Below are 20,985 nucleotides of genomic sequence, written 5' to 3' on the forward strand. Positions count from 1 at the left end.
CCCGGCAGACCCATACAGCCAAGCACAGTGAATCCCATAGAGACCCCGGCAGACCCATACAGCCAAGCACAGAGGATCCCATAGAGACCCCGGCAGATCCATACAGCTAAGAACAGCAGATCCCATGGAGACCCCAGCAGACCCACACAGCTAAGAACAGCGGATCCCATAGACACCCCAGCAGACCCATATAGCTAAGAACAACAGATCCCATAGAGCCCCGGCAGACCCATACAGCTAAGAACAGCAGATCTCACGTAGACCCCAGCAGACCCATACAGCTAAGAACAGCAGATCCCACGTAGACCCCAGAAGACCCATACAGCTAAGAACAGAGACTCATTCCAAGGAAATTCTCCCCTGCTATTGCGTTCCAACCCATTCTGCTCTAGGTCAGTTTCTCTCTCAGAAGACACGGGAAACAAAGCCATGTTTCCATATTAAACTTTAAAAGACCGAGAGAGACCCTGAATGGACCAAGAAGAGCATGCTTCTGAATCTGAGGGCTCTCCTAGTCTTCCTCTATCCTGACCAGCTTCTAGGGCAGCTACCACTGTAGCCACTACAGCTTCCCTTACCGAGGGTTGCTGACAATACTCCAAGTCTGTCCGGGTGGGTTTGGGGACACAGGGTCCACCCAGCTGAGTGCCTTTTCCTCCCTCCACAGTGCCAGTAGCCCTTAGGTGACCCCTTGGTCACAGCCCTGCCTGTGCTGATCCCTTCCCAGTGCTCTGTGCAGTGTGAAGAGCTGGCAGCTGAGCCTGTCATATGCATTCCCACCCTGGCTCTGTGATTTCAGGCAAAGGGACCCTGAGAAGGGTCCCCACCGCAGGGTGAGCAGCCTGTCACCTTTAGCCTAGCACTTCCTGGAAGTCCCCGAGTACTGGAGAGTGAGTCCACCCTTGGCCAGGTATCCCAGGGAGTGTGGTCTGCTGCCACGCCTCTCGCCTCTCCGTGCCCAGGCTGTGCCCCCTTATCCTGCCTGTCCTCTCCCCACCTGTGAGGACAGGCAAGTAGGGACCCTTTACACCCGACAGATGGACAAGGACAGTAGCCCCCCTGCCTCGTCAGTACTGTTATGATGTTCTCAGTCTCCAGAGTCCAGGAAAACTGTCCTTTGCCAGGGAGGACAGAAGGTCCGCATTCACCCCAGGGTGGCCCCATCCTGCTCCGTCCCAGTCTCTGTCTGCGTCCTTCTCGGTTCAGAGAACCTGAAACTCTGCCTCCTCCTCGAACTCACTCTTTGAGGCTGCAGTTTGGATACTCCCCTTGGCTCCAAGTGTCCCACTGTGTGCCCCCTTCCCCCAACCACCATACCGCCTCCAGCACTCACAACTTAGACATCACAGATGTCACAATTCTAGTCTTCAGACACAAACCCCCTCATTTTGCATGGGCTCAGAGAGGACCAGCAACTTGCCCAAGGTCACACAGCAAAGCTGGAGAATATCTGGGTCCCCTGACAACCATCCAGAGTGCTTCTAGGGGGGCTCTGGGCCGTGGCTGATTCTATTTCTCTACGGGCACCCCACCACTGCCCCTACAGGGTGACCTTTTTTGTCCAGCACCTGCTTGGTGGGCACAGAAAAGTACCAGTCTCGTAACCACTTAGCCAGGGGCACCAGAGTGCCTGCAGAGTGTGTGTGTGGTGGGGGAGTGTGAGACCAGGGATCAGGAATGGGAGCTAGGGTTTGGGGGCTCTTACCTTTGAGGGTGCCCCAGCTTGCAAAACCCCATGGGGCACAGGCAAGGGTCCCAGGCCAGTTCTGGTACCTGGCCTGGCACTGCCACTCCTGCTCTGGCCCTCCATGTCTGAAGCCCCCGGCAGTGCAGCCTGGCTCCCCAGGGTTCTGACTCCAGCTCCTCAGCTCCCGGGAACCAGTGATGTCATCAGCCATTTCAACCTGCTGAGAATTTAAAGGCACAGGCACCCACTTCCCATATTGAAGGTGGCCAGGGCTAAGTGGCCAAGCCCTAGGAAAGCTTCAAGCTGTCTGCTGATGCTGGAACATCCGTGGATAATATAAGCACCTATCAGCCTGGTCCTAATCCCTCCGGGATGCTGGAAGAGACCCTCTGTCTGCTCCACCCTCCAGACAGTGAGCCAGACCCACCCTTCCTCCAGGGAGGGCCACAGGCACACCTGCAGGTTTATAGGGACTGGTGGTTCAGAGGTCAGCAGCCTCTTTAAAGGACTCAGGGACACCAGAGTCCCTGCCCAGTTGTTTTCCTGACTTCCTGATTAGCTCAGGACTTGGCTTGGCCCCCACCCTTGCCCCATTTTTAAGCCTTGGGCCAGCTCCCCCTCCTCCACCTCATCCCCATCTGGCTTATTCTTTTCAAACCAAAACCAGACAGTTGGGCTCCAGCCACTGGAGTCTTCTCTCTTTCAAAGCCAGAGCCAGCCCCTCCTCTTCTGTTATCTCATTGCCCTCAGATGTCCCTAGAGTCCAATCTCAGCCTCTCTATAACACTCACTCACTGGCTGTGGATCTGAAAGGCCCTTGTCAGGGTCGGTACAGGAACTGAGGAGGTCCTGCCGTTCAGTGGGTTAACCCAGGGATCCCGCCAACCTGAACCAGTGGGGCACATGGGGGAGGCAAACTAGGGAGGAGTTCACAGTAGGAGGGGGACACATATTATCACCCCAAAACCAAGGAGACCATCGCAGGAGGCTTGCTGAGAGTTTGGGGGCTATCCTGAGCTATAGTACGAATTCAAAGTCAGGCCTCTTTTGGGTGTACAGGGAGACTTCTCTCAAAAAGCCGAAACCAAAAACAAGCCGAAAGCTCACTAGTCTTTCAGACCTTAAAGATAAGAACCCAGAATAGGGCCTGGTGCCCAGCAGGTGCAGGAGTATGTTTGATGAATGAATGAATGAGTGAGTGAGTGAGTGAGTGAGTGAGTGAGTGAGTGAGTGAGTGAGTGAGTGGAGAAGAGTTGATCCATCTGTAATGCCAGCACTTGGAAACAGGAGAATCGAGAATTCAATGCCATTGGGCTGGAGAGATGGCTTTAGCAGTTTAGAGTGTGATTGCTTTCCAGGGGACCCAGGTTCGTCTCCTAAAAGCCATGTCAGGTGACTCACAACCTGCGACTCGAGCTTCAGGGGAGCTGATTCTGTGAGAGCCCACACACATGGCATACACACACGTGCACACAAGATGAAAATAAAAGTTCAATGTCACCTTTTGTTATAAACAGTCGGGCCCCACTGGATGTGTGAGACCATTTTCAGTAAAAATAAGTAAGAAGAAAAGAAGAGCGAATGATTGAAAAGGTCAGGTTTGGCCAGGGATAAATGCGGGCTGTAGGTTTTCATCCTGCTCCAAGCTGACTGGTCTCAGCTAAATTACCCTGGAATCTGAATTCATCTAGGATCACTAGGTTGTACCACAGATGAACGACACCCAGGTCAGGCAGAAAACGTTCAAAGTTCTTTTGTTTGTTTGTGCGGCCGTGCAGTATTTACTTCTTTGTTTGTGTCGTGCATGTACTTGGCGTGTGCCTGTGTGTGCAGGAGCATGTGTCCAGGTGCACACATGTGGAAGCCAAATGAGGACCTCAGGTGTCTTGTTCTGCCATTCTCTACCTTATTCCTTTGAGACAGGGTCTCTCACTGAATCTGGAACTAGGTTAACAGCCAGCAAGTCACAGCAAGCACCTGTACCTGTTCCATGATAGGGTTTCAGGTGCACACAACTATGCCCAACTTTTTACGTGGGTTCTGCGGATTTGAACTCAGGTCCTCAAGTTTGCACAGCAAGTTCTCTTATCTACTGAGCTGTCTCCCCAGCCCAAAATGTTCAGAGGCCTGTGCCCAGAGTCCTTGTAGGTCAACGGCCAGCTCTGCATTTTCACTGTGCCAACCCCACTGAAGTTCTTGGGAACAGATACTACAGGCTGTCTGTGCTTGCTCTTCTGGACTCGCTCTGAGTCAGGCCTGTGTATCTGGATTGGCTTCTTTGTAAGTAAGGCTGGACTGTGGAGGCGGAAAGACTCAGGCCAGTGTAAAGCATGGGATGGAAAGATACTTTGAGGCCGACAGGGGAGATGGCTGTCATGGTGGGGGTGTTAACGTACCTGATGATGGTGGAAGCAAGGGCCTGTGGGCAATAGCAGGGGTGGAACGGAAGGGGTGTCTGGTAAAGGTGGGGCCATGGTGGTGAGGATGACGGTGTGCGTGTGGTGGAGGGGCTGATGGCAGATGAAGTGAGCAAGGCAGTGGTGGTGGACACCGTGGGATGAAGGGACAGTGACAGTGATGAGGGTGGTGAGGGGGAAGAGAAATGGAGCCATGGTGGGAGTGTGGCATTGGTGGAAAGGTGCTGGGAGAATTGGAGGTGAGGATTGGGGTGTGTGTGAGGGAGAAGGAGCCCAACCATGGTCACCAAGAGGGAGGAGAACCTTGTCTGGTCCTCCAGCTCCTGTTTCACAGTGGGTAACTGGGATTCTCAGGAGAGCTGGCCTCGGATACCATCCCGGAGGAGTTTAAGGGTGCAGATTCAGGCCTCTCAGTCCCAGAGCTGAGAAAGGGGCTCCTAGGCCCTTGGCAAGCGATGCAAATATCACAAAATGAATGGGCAGGTTATTCCTCTGCCAACCAGGGTTCCCCACTGTCACTGCTCACTGGGCTCAGGATGCTGCTGGAAGCTTTGCTCCTGTCCCTGTCACTGATTTACTTGGGAGGTCTCTGAGAGTCCTGATCTGCATAAGGAAAAGTTAAAACACCAGATGTTTTCTGCTTTTGCCTCGACGATTAAACAAGCTATCTGAAGAAGTTAGCTTGGAGCAGGGTGCGGGCAAGCAAGCTCGTAGTAAGCCGCGCTGCAGCCATCACCATCCCACCATCTTTTCCAGACCACCCATTTAGTGGATGCTGAAACTGAGGCCTGGGGTGGTTGTATTCTGGGAAGAGAAAGGAAGGGGAAGGGGGTGGGGGGTGGACCCCTGCTGAGACAGGAGCTGGTAGGGGAGCTATATTTGAGCTTCTGGAAGGATGACTAAGGAAGTTGATAACAGGCTCTGGGGCTTAGGGCGGCAGGCCGGGGGCAGCTGCCACGGAGAACCGCCCCCCTGAAGGCAGCTGTCTTCAGAAGCCCCACCCAGCTCCCTGCTTTGTCTCACTCTGTGGAGGTTACAGCTCAACCTGGCACTTTCTGGAAACTTCTCACACTCCCCTTCAGACTGTTGAGGTCAGGGAAGGGAGAGTCCTGGAGGGGGAGACTAATCCAGTCCCTCTCCCTATCACCCCGTTTTCCTGCCCAGAAGGTCCCCAGTGACAGAGGGAGAGGACAGGGTGGACAGTGCTCCTTGGGAGGAAGGAGATGGGTAGTTCTCCCCTACAAAAGAGGTCACATGATTGTCGAATTCTTGCTTGGCGGAGGAGTCTGAAGTGACAAGGAGAAGAGAAATAAATGTCTGGGTTCCAGGTGACGGCTAGGGTGTGGAAGATTCACCTGAGGAGGATTTGAAATTTGGTTCTGTGCCCTCCTGGCCTTATAGCCCAGATGGAACGCATGAGCAGACAGAGGAGAGAAGGCCCCTCCTCCCTTTTCCTCCTCCTCTCCCTCACTTCTCACTCCCTATTATCGTCTTCTCTGCAACCCAACTCAGACCCACGGTCAGTGAAGTCACTGTGGCACTATGTGAGAGATGCCTACAAAGGAACGGAGGTAGGCATCAGGGAGCATGGCGGCCACAAAAGGAGCCCTCCTCCTCCGAGGGTCCTCATTGGTAACAAGTGTCTCGTCCTAGGGCTCGCTCCTCGCTCCCACTTTGTGGGACAGATGGATGTTCTCCTCATCCAAATGCTGTCATGCCACTCAGGAAGTGGGCTGCAGGAAGAGGAATGACTTTCCCAAGGTCACACAGCTGGGACTGAGCTCAGACATCCCTCCTCCCTCTTCTCTGCTCCCCCTCCTCCTAGGCAGCCAGGCACCCGATGTCAGCTGCTCTGAAGTGAGTGGCTATTTTTATTCTGGTGCGAGGGACCTGAAACAGCAGAGCCATGTAGGTTAGAAGACACAGGCCTCAGCAGCAAGGAAAAGCTCACTGCAACTACTGGACCCTGCTAAGCTTGCCTGGGGGAACTCTTGTTCCTGAGCTTCTGGGTCTTCAAAAACTTCTTCATTGGATGTCAGGGTAAAGCACAGAACCGGAATAAGCTCTGTTCGCGGCCCTCATCCTATACCCAGCTTGAACTCTAACCTTGAGATTGACTGAGACTTGATCCCATACCAAGACAAACCCTCTACTGCAGCTCTCCAAAGAGCTCTGACCATCACCTTAGAATTGCTCTCTGAGCCGGCGGTGGTGGCGCACGCCTTTAATCCCAGCACTCAGGAGGCAGAGGCAGGCGGATCTCTGTGAGTTCGAGACCAGCCTGGTCTACAAGAGCTAGTTCCAGGACAGGCTCCAAAGCCACAGAGAAACCCTGTCTCGAAAACACACACACACACACACACACACACACACACACACACACACACATTGTTCTCTGGCGAGCCACATACTGACCCTGACCTAAGCCTGATAGAAGGCCAATCCCCGCTTGAGACCTTCATTCTGGACCAAGACTCAGCCCTGTTCCTAGCCTAAGGATTGAGCCCCACTCACAGAGAGCTCATTAATCTCAGTCATGATTACCTCTTGCTGAGACCAAGTCCTTGCTCTGATATAAGTGAAACACAGGTTTTGTCCACAGAGCCCTGAGCTTTATCATTGACTGATCCTTGATCTCATAATGAATTCTCACCATGTATCATGCAAATTCTGTTTATTTTGGTCATAAATGGAGCCTTGAATCTGGTCAAAGTCCAAGTCCTGAGTTTAGTTGTTGACTGAGCCATAACCCTGGTCATACACTGAGCCTTAACCTGGACAAAGACTGAATTCTGACTTCATTCTAGAATTAATTCTAAACCTACTGTGCTTTTGTTATTGCTATTGTTATTGGTGGTGATGCTATCTGTCTATCTGTCTGTCTGTCCATTCATCCATCATCTATCTTCTGAGAAGGCATCACTATGTAGCTGATCTCGCAGCTGTGTTCCTCTTCTGTCTCCCTCTTCCTCCTCCTCTTCCTTCTTCAAGACAGGGTTTCTCTGTGTAGCTTTGCCCGTCCTGAAACCCTCTGTAGACCAGGCTAGCCTCAAACTCAGAGATTCCCCTGCCTTTGCCTCCCGAGTGCTGGGATGAAAGGCATGCACCACCACCACCTGATTTCTTTCTTAAATCTTCATTTAAACTAAAAGCTGCCCCTGACTCTGACGAGCCTAAACTCATCACAGGCTAAGCTTCAGTCCCGACCTACCCAAGGTTACACTCTGCCACCTGAGGGGTATGGGCTGTGAGCAGAGCTCTATCCTGGGATGACTTGTGCTGCTGATGCCAGAAACTTCCTGATATTGCTGTGGTCTTTGTCTCCCTTGCTGGTTCCACCATCTGGTAGTCAACCCTCAGCAGGCCAATCTGTGGTCCAACAGCCACAGCATCTAGGTTAATGCAATGAGAGTGGTTTGGTGGCATATGTCCAGTGAACAAGAAGGGCCCATGGGGCACTGGGGCTTGGGTGTGTCAGCAGAAAAACCACAGGCTCTGTGGGGCCTCTGGTTGCAGTTGCCCTGGGGCCCTTATTAAGATAGATAGGGGCTGGGGGGTGGAGGGAGCTAATGGGTTATATTCCATAGTTTTGTAAACACAGTTTACTACCTGTGTTTAGTTGACATACACTTACAGAAAATACAGAAAAGGGTACAGAGGAGAAAAAAATTACCTATAGTTTCAACTTCTAAGAGACAGTCATTTTTATTTTTAGATTTTTTTCTTGATTGTTTTGATCTAGTCAAATATATTTGTGTATGCATAGTTTATAATATTTGTTGGCTATGTTGGCCATCATCACACGTATTACCATCTACGTCTTTCTCAACAGGAACAGGGATGTGGCTGACCTTGTCCCCAGCTTTAGGAATGGGTCAAAATTGGTTATTCTGATGAGAAATTCTCACGGCACATGATTGGATCATGGAAAGATTAATGGGATAGAAGGAGGTTTTTACTGGGAATTTGAAAAGAGAAGCTTACTTTCTATCCTGGCAAGTTTGAGAACCCACCCTTCTTCTCTTAGAAGTGAATGTTGCCAGCGATTCTTCATCAACTAGACCTTTTCTATTTCTATTTTTATTTTTTAAGATGCAGTCACACTGTGTTGCTCTGGTTGGCTTGGAACTCACAGAGATCCACCTGCCTCTGCCTCCCGCATGCTGGGGTTAAAGGTGTGCGCCACCACACTCAGCTTTAAGATTATTTATTGCATGTATTTATTGTGTGCGGGTGTGGGCATGGCTATGGATTGCCCGCAGGTCAGAGGACAAGTTCCAGAAGTTGGTTCTCTCCTACCTTGTGAGCTCCAGGGATTGAACTCAGGTTGTCAAGGCTTTGCAGCAAGTACCTTTACTAATTTTTTTAATACGCTATCTCACTGAACCCAGAGCTCTCTGATTTAGCTAGCCTGGCTGGCCAGCAAGCCCCCAGTATCTTCCTCTCTCCTGGTGTTCATTGCAAACATGGCCTGGTACACTTGGCTTCTTATGTGGATTCTAGGGCTCTCAACTCAAGTCCTTGTGCTTGTCTAGCAAATACTTAACCCACTGAGCCATCTCTGCAGCTCTAAGCTTGGTTCGAAATCTTAGTAGTCAAGCCAGTGAAAAGGAGATGTAGGGGGCTCTTACTCTGTAGCCAAACTGGGCCTTGAGCTTGAGGCAGTTTTCTTGCCTTGTCCTCCCGAGAGGCGGGATTACAAGAGTGCACTGTCATACACATGGCTAAAATCCCTTGTGTATGTGTATGCCGTATTTTTAAGATTTATTGTCTTTTATGTGTTCTGATGTTTTGTCTGTATGTATATATGTGCATCACATGTGTGCAGTGCTCATGTAGGCCAGAAGAAGGCATCAGATACCTGGATGGGTGTAGTTGTGAACCACCATGTGGGTCCTGGGAACTGAACCCTGGTCCTCTGGAAGAACATGTCCATGCTCTTAACCCTAGGGCCACCTCTCTAGCTTCTCTCTCTCTCTCTCTCTCTCTCTCTCTCTCTCTCTCTCTCTCTCTCTGATTTTTGAGTTTGGGTCTTATAGGTTAGGCTGGCCTTGAACTCACTATGATACTGATGATGACTTTTTAAACTTTTATTTGTTTATTTTGTTTTGACTTTTTCAAGACAGGATTTCTCTGTGTAGCCCTGGCTAGATCAGGCTGGCCTTGAACTCAGAGATCCACCTACCTCTATCTCCTGAGTGCTAGAATTAAAGGCATGTGCCACCATGCCCAGCTCTTTATTTATATTTTAAGTATGTGACTATTTAGCCTGCAAGCAAGTCTGTGTATCACATTTGTTCCCCCAGGGCCTGCAGAAGGTAAGTTGAGGCATAGGATCCCCTGAAACTAGAGTTACATATAGTTGTGAGCTGCCATGTGGGGGCTGGGAACCAAACATGGGTCCTGTGGGAGAGCAGTCAGTGCTCTTAACTGCTGAGCCATCTCTCCAGCCCCTCTGAGGATGACTTGAACTCTGATCCTCTTGCCCTGTCTCCTAAGTGTTTTATTATCATGGCCAGCTTCTCACATTGGTGTAGGGACCTAAACTCACGTCTTCATCATTATGAAGCTCTTGATCCTACATGTTAAACTATCTCCCCAACGCAAAAGCCCAATTGTTTGCATTTACTTATTAGTGTGCATGTGTGTGTGTGCACATGTGCACACATGCACGTGTGCAAGAGTGAGAACTTGACACCACATACATGTGAGGATCAGAGGACAATTTATGGGAGTCTCTTCTCTCATTTTGCCATATGGATTCTGGGAATTGAACTTAGGGCATCAGTGTTGGCCACAAGTGCCTATAATCACTAAACCATATAAGCCTCCCCACATCCCATTTTTAATATGCACTTTTAAAGTGGGGAATAAGCTCAGGGAGGTAAAAAATACCTCAGATCACCAAGCAGCCTTGGCTCAATGTTGACAGGGCTCTCTGGATTCAGTGGGAAAGGGCACAGCGTGTTCTTACTGTCAGCCAGCGATTAGTTCCAGAATGCCCTTCCATACACCAACTTGAAAGACGAGGATGCTCAACCCCATAGGTAAAAGGCTTAATATTTCCCTCCAATCTGTGTGGCTCTCTCTTGTTCTCACACCGTCTCTAGATAATTTATAACACCTAATACAATGCAAGCGCTATAAATAGCTGTCGCGTCCTATTGGCTGGAATAACGACGAGAAAGAGTTGGTGCATGTTCAGTACAGAGACAGCTCCTACTTGCTGATATTTCTAACTTGGACTGGTTGAATCCAGAGTGAGGAAGAGCTGACTGTACTTGCTGCGTCTGCTGGAGGCGTGAGGAGGTGAAGAGTGGCGCCTGCATCATCTTTGGGCCGGAGACATGACCCACAGAGGTGTTTGGGGTTCAAACCCAGATCAAGGCGTAACTGGGTCTGTTTTACATTTCTGAAACAGTTCCTAACCTGCAAAACGGAGTTCGCTGGGGGAGGGGGAGTTTTGATGAGGAAAGCGGAGGAAGGACAGCGGAAGGCTACACAGCAGGAGTCTGTCCTGACAATCCCAGTCCTCGGGAGGCTCAGCTCAAGGACAGCCAGGGATAGGTGTGGGGGGCAGGCTGTACAAAGTGAGTCACCCCCACCATCTCTGACCAGATACTGTTCTAAGGAAATGTATTATGTATATTAACCCTTTCAACCTTTCTAGCTAAAAAGGATAGGAAATAATCCTTTTAAAGAATTTATGTTTATTATTATTATGTGCGCGCTGTGACCCGAGGTATCCTGAGCTTATTCCACCACTTTAAATAAGCATATATATATGTATGCTAGCCACCTATATATAATATCGGTGCAGACACGGTCATGTCAACGTGCGTGAACTGGGGCGCGTGTGAAGGACAGAACAAAACTTGTGGGAGCCGCTGTTTTCCCTTCACATTTTTGCGGTGTGGGGATATCAAACTCAGGTGTCAGGCTCGCATGACTTTTACCCACTGAGCCTTCTCGCGCTAGGGCATAGGTAATAGTTCTCTCTACAACGTGGGCTTTGGGGGAATTGAAGCTTTGATTGGAAATTCGTTCAAAGACATCAAAAGAATATAAAGGAGATTTCCTAGGTTTCTATATCCTTAAGTCTGACCCAGTTATCCTCGCGTCCGCCTGCGACCCGCCTGCGCTCTCTGGTGGCGAGAAGTGGCGCTGTCTTCTGGCATCCTGCGGGAACGTCCACACTCAGTGGGCAAAGACAGTATGGGAATTGTCAGGACTGGGAACGTGAAATCTGGAGGACCCGAGAGCAACAGAGACCAGGAAGGGGGCTAGTAGGAGGCGCCCACCGGATCCTGGGAGGGTGGTGTTTCTAGCCCGGGGGGCGTGGGCTATGGATGGGTGGGCGGGGCCTTTAGCTGGGGCGGGGCCACCCTGCGGGCCAGACGTGGCGCTGCGGCCGAGTTTGGGTGCAGCCTGCGGAACGTCTTCTGCCAGGCACAGATGAACATCCTACTGTGGCCGCCGCCGCTGCTGCTGCTTCTCGCGGCCCTTGTGGCCCAAGCCACCGCCGCCACCACCTACCGACCGGACTGGAACCGTCTTCGAGGTCTGGCCAGGGGGCGGGTGGAGGTGAGTGCGCCTTTTCCCATCCTTAGTAGGACAGCCCTAGAACCCCGCAGCCCCTCAACCCTGGACTATAGCTCACTCAGGTCTCGGGAACACCAGAATTCCTGAGGCTCCCTCTTTCCCTCCTGCGTGGCGCCGGGGATCATTCCTTCTATTCTCAGCCACAGGATGCGCAGCATGCACTGTGGAAGCAATAGACGTCGACCTTGCGGCCTGGCATTTTGAACCTTGGCTCTGCTCCCGATTAGGCCGTACCGTGGGTCTCTGAACACCTAGCCCCTCTTTTCCAGGTTATATTTCTCCTAAAACTGCTCCTTAGAACCCAGTTCCCCCCACTGATAACCCCGCTTTTTTCTATTATTCCTCCCACATCCCGTTTTTAGTGCCTGGAGTTCAAGAATCTTCTTGGGGGGAGAAAAGACCTTCTAAGCTCCTCCCCTCACTGTTCTATGCCGGAGCGTGCAGGGAAATGATACCAAGCATCCCAACAGCCCTGGACCACCACCCCCATCACTCCACCCCCACAAAGGAATTCCCTAGAGTCGTCCTAAGTGATTCAGATGCTTACAGACTCTTCATGGGCCTTGGTTCTATTTTGTGAAAAAGGAATGTAAGGGAGGCCTGAAATAGGAGGTTGTGAGGTCTGCGCTTCCTGTCAGAATGTGGCCTCCCTCCAGGGGAGACAGAGGGTCCACCCATCCTCCATAGTCAGGGAAGGGTAACCAGATGGTTTGTGGAGCTGGACCACAGGTGGCTAGCAGGGTTAGCTCTGCAAGGGGTGGGTAGGGACCAGATGGCTGTTGCCTCTAATGCGGCCCTTAGGGCAGTTCTGAACTGTTTTCTTATGGTCTGACTTCCCAAGTGGTTCCAAGGGCCAGAGGGCAGGTTTAGAACTCTTCTGGCAGAAAGGAGAATGCTGTATATGTGTCTCCTGGGCACTGGTCAGCTATCAGTAACCTGCAGGCAGGAACCCATAGCTAGCTCTTCTCTCAGATCCTCTACCCCATGTCTCTAGGTCTGAGTTTCTCCCACCTGTACAGAGGTCTTCTTTCCACAGGACCCTTTTTCCCCCTCCATACCTTGATGCTTCCAGATCCCAGTCTGACCCAACTCGGTGTTAAGGATAGCATGGTCTTGGCTGTATAGTGATGGGCTTCTGATTTATCACATTTTATCTCTCTCCAGACCTGTGGAGGATGACAGTTGAATCGCCTAAAGGAGGTGAGTTCGAAGGAAGGGGTCCCCTTAAGGAAGAAGCAACTGCTTACTGACTGGGGGCCAGGGAGGAATTCTTGGACCTGGCATTTCCCCATGTCTAGAGAGTTCTGAGGTCCCGTTTTCTAATGTTGTGGTTCCTCCCCAGGTGAAAGCCTTTGTCACCCAGGACATCCCACTATAGTATCCTTCCGTTCCGGGGAAGGGGAAGGGAAAGGGGAGGGCTTCTAGTTTTCAGAGATAGAAAGATTTTTGTCGGCCAAAGAGGTTGATTGGCCAGGGGATTCTGCGGAAGTCTCAAAATTAAGTAGACAAGAGAGATTATTAGCTGAGAGAAGGGCCCTTTACTTCTCTGAACCCTAATCTCACAGTGAATGAGGATCGGGTCCCCACCTAGGCTCAAAGTAAGTGATCAGCTAAGGGGGTCCAGGAGCCACCATCACTCTTTGCCTCTGTCCCCACCCCCTTAACATCTCCTCCAGCCACAACCTGGTGATGAAGCACCTCCCTGGGGCAGACCCCGAACTCGTGCTGTTAAGTCGCAATTACCAGGAACTAGAGGTGAGGCATTGACGGGAGGGGCCCCGGAACAGTGCTGAAGTACTGACCCCGCCTTTTCTCCATCTCAGCGCATCCCACTCAGCGAAATGACCCGCGACGAGATCAATACGCTGGTACAGGAGCTTGGCTTCTACCGCAAGTCGGCGCCAGACGCGAAGGTGCCTACCGAGCACCTGTGGGCGCCCGCTAAGCCACCCGAGGACGCTTCAGAGCGCGCCGACCTGTAACCCGGAGCCCCAGTGGAGCTGGGACCCCCCCCCCGCCTTGCCGGCTCCCCGGAGACAGAATGAGGCGCTCAGTATCCCGGGAGCATCTCTCTTGCTGAGAGCTGACGCCAGTCTCCGAGGCAACGGAAATGGGGTGTGTGTATGGGGGTCCTCTCAATCCTCCTTTTTCCCTCCCCAGCTCTACTAAATCCCCTTCCATCCTTACTAAGGCTCTTTTCTTTACTTGCTGCGAGTAGATGGTGTGGGAAATCAAACAAGAGTTCTCTATCCTAGGGTGACTCCTCCCACTGCCTGGTTGAGGGAGTTGGGGACATTTGGGGGATAATTCACAACCCGATACCATTCCCCAAGAAAACAGAGAGAAGTCGGGATCGTTGAAAACCAATAATTTATCAAAAACGCTGCGTGTGTACAAGAGGAAGGGGGGTTCCGACAAACCAGGCAGCAGTGGGCAGGCGCACTGGGGGGAGAGGGGCGGGAGCGGTGCTGGGGTGGGGTGGGGACAGCCTGCAGCGCGGGTCGGGCTGTGTGAGCAGAGTGGCTAGACATTCTTGCCGCGCAGGCGCAGCTCATGGCGCCGCAGGTGGTTGTACAGCGATTGCACGTAGGTGAAGACGCACTTGGGGTCGGGCTTTTTGCCCATGATCATCATGTCCTCCACCTCCACCAGGGGCACACAGTCCACCAGCATCCTGCAGGGGAAGGGGCACAGGAGTTGTCGTCAGTGCCGGCCTGCTTTTTGCTGTGTCCCTCTACCCAGAGGTCTTTTCTGTGCTGCAGCCTGTTAGTCTTTCCATAACTCCAGACTGTCCATGGATGAGAAACACTTTCCAGGAAGGGAAAGCCACAGCCAAACCCAGGGGCCATCCTGCCCATAGGCTAAGCAGGTAGAGAATAAGATGGAGCTGCGGAGTAAGTCATGCCCCACTTCAGGCAGGTAGGTTCTGGTTCTAGATCCCAACTTCTCTCTGGAGGGTCCACCTCCTGCTCACACACTGGTATACCCCAGTCAGTAGTCTCAGCTACACCCCTGAGAGCGTTCCTCTTTGGTTAATGTCTCTCTACTGCCAGGATTCCCCAGTGACCCCCTTTCTCCTGCGGACAGGCCTTCTACTGGAAATAGAGGCCAGGGGGCTATGTCAGGAGTGGCCCTTTAGCTGTTATCACCTGCATTGGGCTGAGCAAGGGAGGCAAGTGAGGATCCCAGCCACATGAGCTGGATTGTCTACACCCCACACTATGCTCTGTGGTGCAACTGCCCTTCTGATTCTCCTTCAGAGTGCTGCACTCCACACAGCTTCACAGCTCAGAAGGTGCCAGGCTGGGCCTGGTATGGGATACATGCCCTCAACCGTGGGTGCTGGAACTCCCCTTTCCCTACTGTAGGAACCCTTCCCCACAGTTCTAAGACAGGGTACAAGCTCAGCTTTACTTTTCCTCCTGTCTCAAACTATGACAGGGGTCTCTTCTGTGTTGCCTCCTGTTTGAGCCGGCCCCTTGTTGCTGCTGCTCAGTAAGCTTACTTTGGCAGGGAAGGGAAAAGCAGATTGCTGCTGGTCCCCAGACATGGGATAACCCAAGACCCCATCTGGTACCTTCAAATCCAGGACTGTGGTAGGACTGGAATCTACTTCCAGCTCACCTAGACCATCTTTGTGGTGGTACTGGAGATTAAATCCAGGGACTCAAGCTTGAGACAGAAGCTCTCCATCACTGAGCTACATCCTAGCTCTTTACCTTTTGAGATTAGCATCTCAATAAATTGCTGGGGCTAGCCTTGAAATCATCCCCGAAGCCCAGGCAAGCCTGGAATTTGTGGTTCTCCTACCTCTGCCTCCAGCGGAGTTGGGGTCGCAGCCCAGCTCCTCACCAGGTCTTTTACAAAAACACTGAGAAGCTGAAAAGTTTCTGTCCTGGTTCCACCTCTGACCACTTGTGGGTGCTGGACAAGACTCTGCCCTCTGTGATCCTACCCCACCCCTTATTAGTCATCCCTGATCTCATCTGAGACCTTGGAAGTACTCAGGATAAGTGACAGGTACCTGGCTCTACTGATGATGGACTACGTGCCTTGGGGTCATCCCCATCCCACATTTGGCTTGTTTATCCAGCTGTACCATGGTGAGAAGGCAGCCTCTTTCTGGAGCATCTTCCAACTGCAGCTATCTTCCCAAGGATCCCTGCCCCCAACCCCCCTCCTGCCTATGGTGCCTTCCCTGGAGACCTTATAAAGCCATTGTTTATACCGGGGTACATGGTTCAGGCTACCCAAGTGACAAGCCAAGCACCAGGCAACTGAAGCAACAGCACGTAGCTGAGTCACACTTTCCTACCGGACCAGACCTACACTAAGCCCCTTTCTCTTTAGAGTGGCCCGCTGAGCTGCAGCTAAGTCCATATAAGACCTAGAGCCTGTACCAAGTCTGTTTTCCACACCTGGATCTCTGAGTGTATGCGCACATGTGTTTCTCCCCCACTCCCCCAGGGACCCTGACCCAGGAGGGAGCCCCAGTGCATCCTTGTTGACTCTCTGAGTCAAATACCTTCCAGCAATCCCTTTGCTCCCTGGGGACCTCTCTTTGGTCCTAGCTCTGACCACTTGAGGATGCTGGATATTGCTCTACCCTCTCCTGTGCTCCTACCTCCGCCTCCAACTTATTTCTGCCACAAAATTGGTCGGAACACAGTAGTGGGGCTAGAAAAGCAACCGCTAAGGAGTTTGGAATCCTTCTGTGGCCCAGCCTGAATGCTTTCCTTATCTTTCTTGCTTTCTGAATTCCTTATCTGGAATGGGACAGTCAGTTCAGGTGGGAATTCTTTACTGGGGCCCTGAGGTGAGATGACCAGAGAGGAAAGCCATATGGCTCAGGCAATGCAGCCAGAAACATCTTCCTGTTGAACTGGCCCTGTTCCCAAGCTCCCCACTTTGGAGAAGGACACCTCCAACTCCCCATATGGCACATTCCAAGCTTGTCTGTGTCTTGACCCTCCTCCCTTTCTCCAAACCAGATCAAGGAGCCTCTCTTTCTACCTTTTTTTTTTTTAGATAGGGTCTTGTAGCAAGGCAGTGCTGGCATACATCTTTAATTCCAGCACTCGGGAGGCAGAGGCAGGCAGATCTCTGTGAGTTCGAGGCCAGCCTGGTCTACAGAGTGAGTTCCAGGACAGCCAGGACTACACAGGGAAACCCTGTCCCGAAAAACCAAACCACAGGGTCCTGCTATGCTGCCCAGGCTGGCCTTCCACAGTGATCCCCAAGCTTCAGGCTCCTGAATGCTGGGATTGCAAGCTCACACACCACACCCGGCTCTGCCCTCCCTACTTCTGATGCTGCTCCATCTCGAACATCTCAAGTTTCACCCGAGGATCGTTTTAGAATGCTAACCTGAGCACACCTCTCCTGTTTGGATACCTTTGATTCCTGGGTCCTCACAAGGAAGTTCAAACTCAAACTGTGGTCGTCTTCTCTCATCAAGACCCTCCCTTCCAGGTAATACTATATTCTCCATCTCTCTTGTTCCTGGCCTATCAGGCCTGTTCCTGCAGCTCCTTCTCTTCCTTCAGGCTGAACTGCTAGGATCCCAGTTTAGTTTTCTCTTTTTTACAGACTGCCACCCTGGGCCTGAAGCCTGAGTCTGGGGCCTCCTGGGCTCCCCCATCTGTCTTCCTTCTTTATCATCACTCCCCATGGGCAATGGTGTCACCTAGGGTACTGCCTGTCTCCTTTGGCTTTTCTAAGGCTCCCCCTGCACTCCCCCCTTTCCCCTCATCCCTCTTTGTGTACTGATGAGCAGATTCCGGAGAAATGGGGCAGGTGGGAGAGGCGACATTTCTCACCGTGGGGCCCCAGGCAGGGGTTAGGACTTTTTGGTTTTTACCAGCCCCTTCTGGACCAGACAGCGGTAGAATTCCTGGATGTACGTGTACACGCACTTCCAGTCAGGCTCTCGAAGCCGCACCATGTCCTCTGTATCCAGGAGCTGCGGGCAGTCCGCATGGGTCCTGGGGAGGGTAGGGGGCCAGGAAGGGGCGGGGGCAGGACCCGGTGGAGGAAGGAGGGAGAGAGGCCGAGAGAGAAGGGAGGACAGAGACACACACACACATACACACACAGAGACATGAGTTCAGTTATGTTGTCAGTGCTGCAGTCTGCCAGCCTCCCGCATGCCCCCTCCCAACGGTGGACGTGCCGCTCACTACCCGTCACTAATGGTGTGCGGTGCAGACAAGGGTGGGGGGCCAAACCAGTCAAGGTGCAGAGAACTCTTGGGGCAAGCGGGGACGCAGGGGAAGGGGGGCAACGGCACTGGTGCCGAGGTTGGAGAGGAGGGCTGTGCCCCAGGGATGGGGGGTGAGGGAGGCGTGAGAGGAGTGGGGGAGGAGGAGGAAAAATCCTGGAGGGAACCAGAAAGAGAAGGGGAGAATAGGAAAAAGATGGAGGAGGGTGCTTGGGTGCAGTGTGCAGAAGGGGCAACGATTCCAAAGTGGAGGGCTTTTGATGTCCTATATAAGCCTATATAGGTCACTCGGGCACGGTGCCTGGGCCAGGAGCCTCCTTTTGGAATCTCCAGCTGGGATCCCGTGGGAGCAGGAAGCTCTGGTGATAGTGGGAGGAGAGCAGGACAGAGAAATGGAGAGAGGAGGGACAGGGGCAGAGGGAGGAGGGAGAGGTTATGGACTGGGCCACCTGGTGGGCTGTAGCCTGGGTTGGTAGGCGAGCCTGCTGCTCCTTCCTTCCGGTGGGCACCTGGCACACTCAGCAACAGGTGGGCATGGGTGGAGGAGGATGGAAACTCTGGGGAAGGGGGGTCTCGTCTGCAGACCCACAGAACAACTGGCCACTTCCATGGGGTCTCGGGGCTGCTGAGCACAGCTGACACCAGGAGGAGGGGGCCCACACTTACTCAGCAGATGAGAAGGCCATTTCAAAGTTCTGGCGCCTGTTCTGTGGGCTAAGCTGCCCATAGTCAAAAGCCTCGGGGAAGAAATTGTGCACCAGGGCACAGAAGGCCATCCCGTCACTCCAGCTGGAGGAGAAGTTCTGAATGTCCACATGCTATGGGAGGAAAGAGCACTGGTCAGGACCCTAGGGAAACCTTCCCGTGCTTGCTGAACCCCCCTTTCCCACGTCCTGCATCCCAGACCTATGGCAGTTGTGTTCAGACAGACCTCGTAGCTTGTTGAAAGCTATACAGAAGGTGAGCAGTCAAAACACGAGCCTCTTCCAACTCGGTTTATGAACCTCTGAGCTGTGATTTTTAGCAGGGGCGGGGGGGAGAGTACTGAGAGCCCAGTGCCACTTAGCTAAGGCTGTGGCCAATGTTCCAGTCACTCCTTCCCTCGCTATCATTTACTCTGTGTAACACTGACTGGACTCCAAAGCAGGATTTGTCCTTGAATCATGCCCACCAGCGCAAAGGGCCTTCCTTCGTTAGGCCCTCAGGATCCAGAACAGGATACATGGTCTACCTGATACTTAGTTTTCCCATCTGAGAATGTTTTCCGTGTTTCCTGCCAGAGCACATGGTAGCGGCAAAATAATTCTAAGGAGCGGGTACAAGCTGAGGTGTTCCACTGGGCTCACCTCGTAGCCACGGGTCTTGGCTCTGCACCAGTCCAGCAACATCTGCTTGATGCTATTGGCATTGGGGACTCCGAAGCTGGTGGAACGCTGTACAGCCGTACGGGGTGTACCAGGACTGCTGTGGGGGGCAGTGTGGGAGGAGGGTCACAAGACCCCATTAGTGGGCCAGCCTACCCCATTGGGCCCCTGGTCTAGTCTTCCATGACCTTCAGCCTTTCTATCCGACCTCTGGCTCACCCACTGAGCTTCAGGCCCCATCCCCAATGCCCAGACCACGCCTGCTGGGCAGCCCACACCCTGTACCACTCACCCTGCTGAGCCTTCTTTCTCCAGTTTCTCAATCATGGCCTTGCGTGCTTGCGACGCTGAAGTCTTGGGCAGACTCTGGGCCTTCATTAACTCCTTCTTCTTCTCTGCCTGGCGCTTTTCTAGGGCGGCCAGGCTGCCAGGACGTGGGCTGGCTTGGTCCTCTCGGTCGAAGATGCTGGAGGGTGACAAAATGCATGTTGTGGGGCCCGCCCTCTTGGCACCAGAACAGGATCATTAGCTTTGATGTTGTTGGTCTTGAAAACGCTGAAACCGGTGCAGCTCTCTGTACAGCTGCATGGCGTCCTCCTGGGCTGCTTTGCAGCAGCATTTAGGAGAGGTCTTATACTGCATGAAATGCCACGAGCAACAAATGAAGAATGGGTTGGGGGAGTAGAGGGTGGTCCTAACAATGGGGAGTGGTGTCCTTGTCATGCCCATTTTACAGAGAGGGACATAGAGGCGCAAACACAGGAGGCTGGCAGTCATGCTTGTCTGCTCAGGCTTCGTTCCCAGGACTTTTCTAGGGGTGTGTGTTGTACTGCCAAGTTCTAGACAAGCTCAGCATCTAGGCATTATCAAGTAATAACAGCGGCACAGGCTAGTAATCCCAGCTACTGTGGAGCTGAACCAGAAAGACTGCGAGCTGGAGGACCATCTGAGCGATACGGTGGCTGACTTGGGGAAACTCCTGACTCACAATAAAAAAATGAAAGGGCAAGTAGAGAACTTGCCTAGAAGCACAAGGCCCTAGGTTCCATCCCCAACACCTAAACCAAGCAGTAAAAAGTAATGAAGTGAGCATGAGCCTTTAAGACTTTCTCGTGTGTTCTTTTATTACTTCTAGTGCTGGGGGAAGGAATCCAGGGTCTCCGGAGCGCTAAGCAAATGCTCTACAAATGAGCTACGCCCTCAGTCCTCCCACTGTGCTATTTAAACACCACAGGGGACTCTGATGTGTTGGTGTGCTCCTGATATCCCAGAACTCTGGAGGATCACAAGTTCAAAACCAGCCTGGGACACAGAGTGAGACTCTGTCAAGTGTCTACCTCTCACCACACCGTAAAAATACAAAAAGTGTAGGTCTATAATACCAGATACTCAGGTAGCTAAGGCAAGCTCACAGCCTGCTGAACCACAGAGGGAGATCAAGGCCAATATCGGCAATTTAGGGAGAGACCCTGCCTCAAAGGAAAAAATGAAGAGAGGACCAGTGATGGAGCTCAGTGGTGCGGTGCTTGTCCAGACAAAAACAAATCAACTTTGCAAGGGGTGAGAGGAATGCATGCTGTTTCCACTAACAATGTGGAAATCGAGGCCTCTTGTGTAGGGTTTCAGAGGGCACAGTTGCAGGGCTATAGCATCTGCATTGCAGTTCACCAAATGAGAGCTCATGGAGCCACTGTG

General features: G+C 52.3%; 3 protein-coding genes across 6 annotated transcripts in view; 1 reads left to right on the top strand and 2 right to left on the bottom strand.

The window, feature by feature from the left end:
• Positions 1 to 1,857, bottom strand: part of Inpp5j (inositol polyphosphate-5-phosphatase J) — an 11,599-nt gene extending 9,742 nt beyond the window's left edge. Inside the window, exon 1 of the mRNA XM_005366104.2 lies at positions 1,706 to 1,857. Coding sequence (XP_005366161.1) covers positions 1,706 to 1,810 — 105 coding nt within the window. The 5' untranslated portion in view covers positions 1,811 to 1,857. The remainder of the gene's footprint in view (positions 1 to 1,705) is intronic.
• A 9,640-nt stretch (positions 1,858 to 11,497) lies between these two features.
• Selenom (selenoprotein M) lies at positions 11,498 to 13,892 on the top strand. Its single transcript, XM_005366106.2, has 5 exons — positions 11,498 to 11,688; positions 12,871 to 12,906; positions 13,049 to 13,083; positions 13,383 to 13,461; positions 13,530 to 13,892. Exons 1-5 carry the CDS (start codon positions 11,560 to 11,562, stop codon positions 13,686 to 13,688), a joined length of 438 nt encoding a protein of 145 aa, XP_005366163.2. The 5' UTR covers positions 11,498 to 11,559; the 3' UTR covers positions 13,689 to 13,892.
• Positions 13,893 to 14,059: 167 nt separating this feature from the next.
• Smtn (smoothelin) overlaps positions 14,060 to 20,985 on the bottom strand; it is a 22,940-nt gene continuing 16,014 nt past the window's right edge. For 2 of the 4 annotated variants that reach the window (XM_013353399.2, XM_026788752.1), the window contains 4 exons: positions 19,583 to 19,756; positions 19,273 to 19,390; positions 18,593 to 18,744; positions 14,060 to 14,380 (listed from right to left, as the gene is read on the bottom strand). In XM_013353399.2, the coding sequence (XP_013208853.1) occupies positions 14,230 to 14,380; positions 18,593 to 18,744; positions 19,273 to 19,390; positions 19,583 to 19,756 (595 nt within the window). In that variant the 3' untranslated portion in view covers positions 14,060 to 14,229. Of the gene's footprint in view, positions 14,381 to 17,525; positions 17,691 to 18,592; positions 18,745 to 19,272; positions 19,391 to 19,582; positions 19,757 to 20,985 lie in introns of all 4 variants that reach the window. The other 2 variants (XM_005366110.2, XM_013353401.1) reach the window with 2 other exon arrangements.

Source organism: Microtus ochrogaster, unplaced genomic scaffold (genome assembly GCF_000317375.1).
Source record: "Microtus ochrogaster isolate Prairie Vole_2 unplaced genomic scaffold, MicOch1.0 UNK6, whole genome shotgun sequence".
Classification (NCBI taxonomy): Eukaryota; Metazoa; Chordata; class Mammalia; order Rodentia; family Cricetidae; genus Microtus; species Microtus ochrogaster.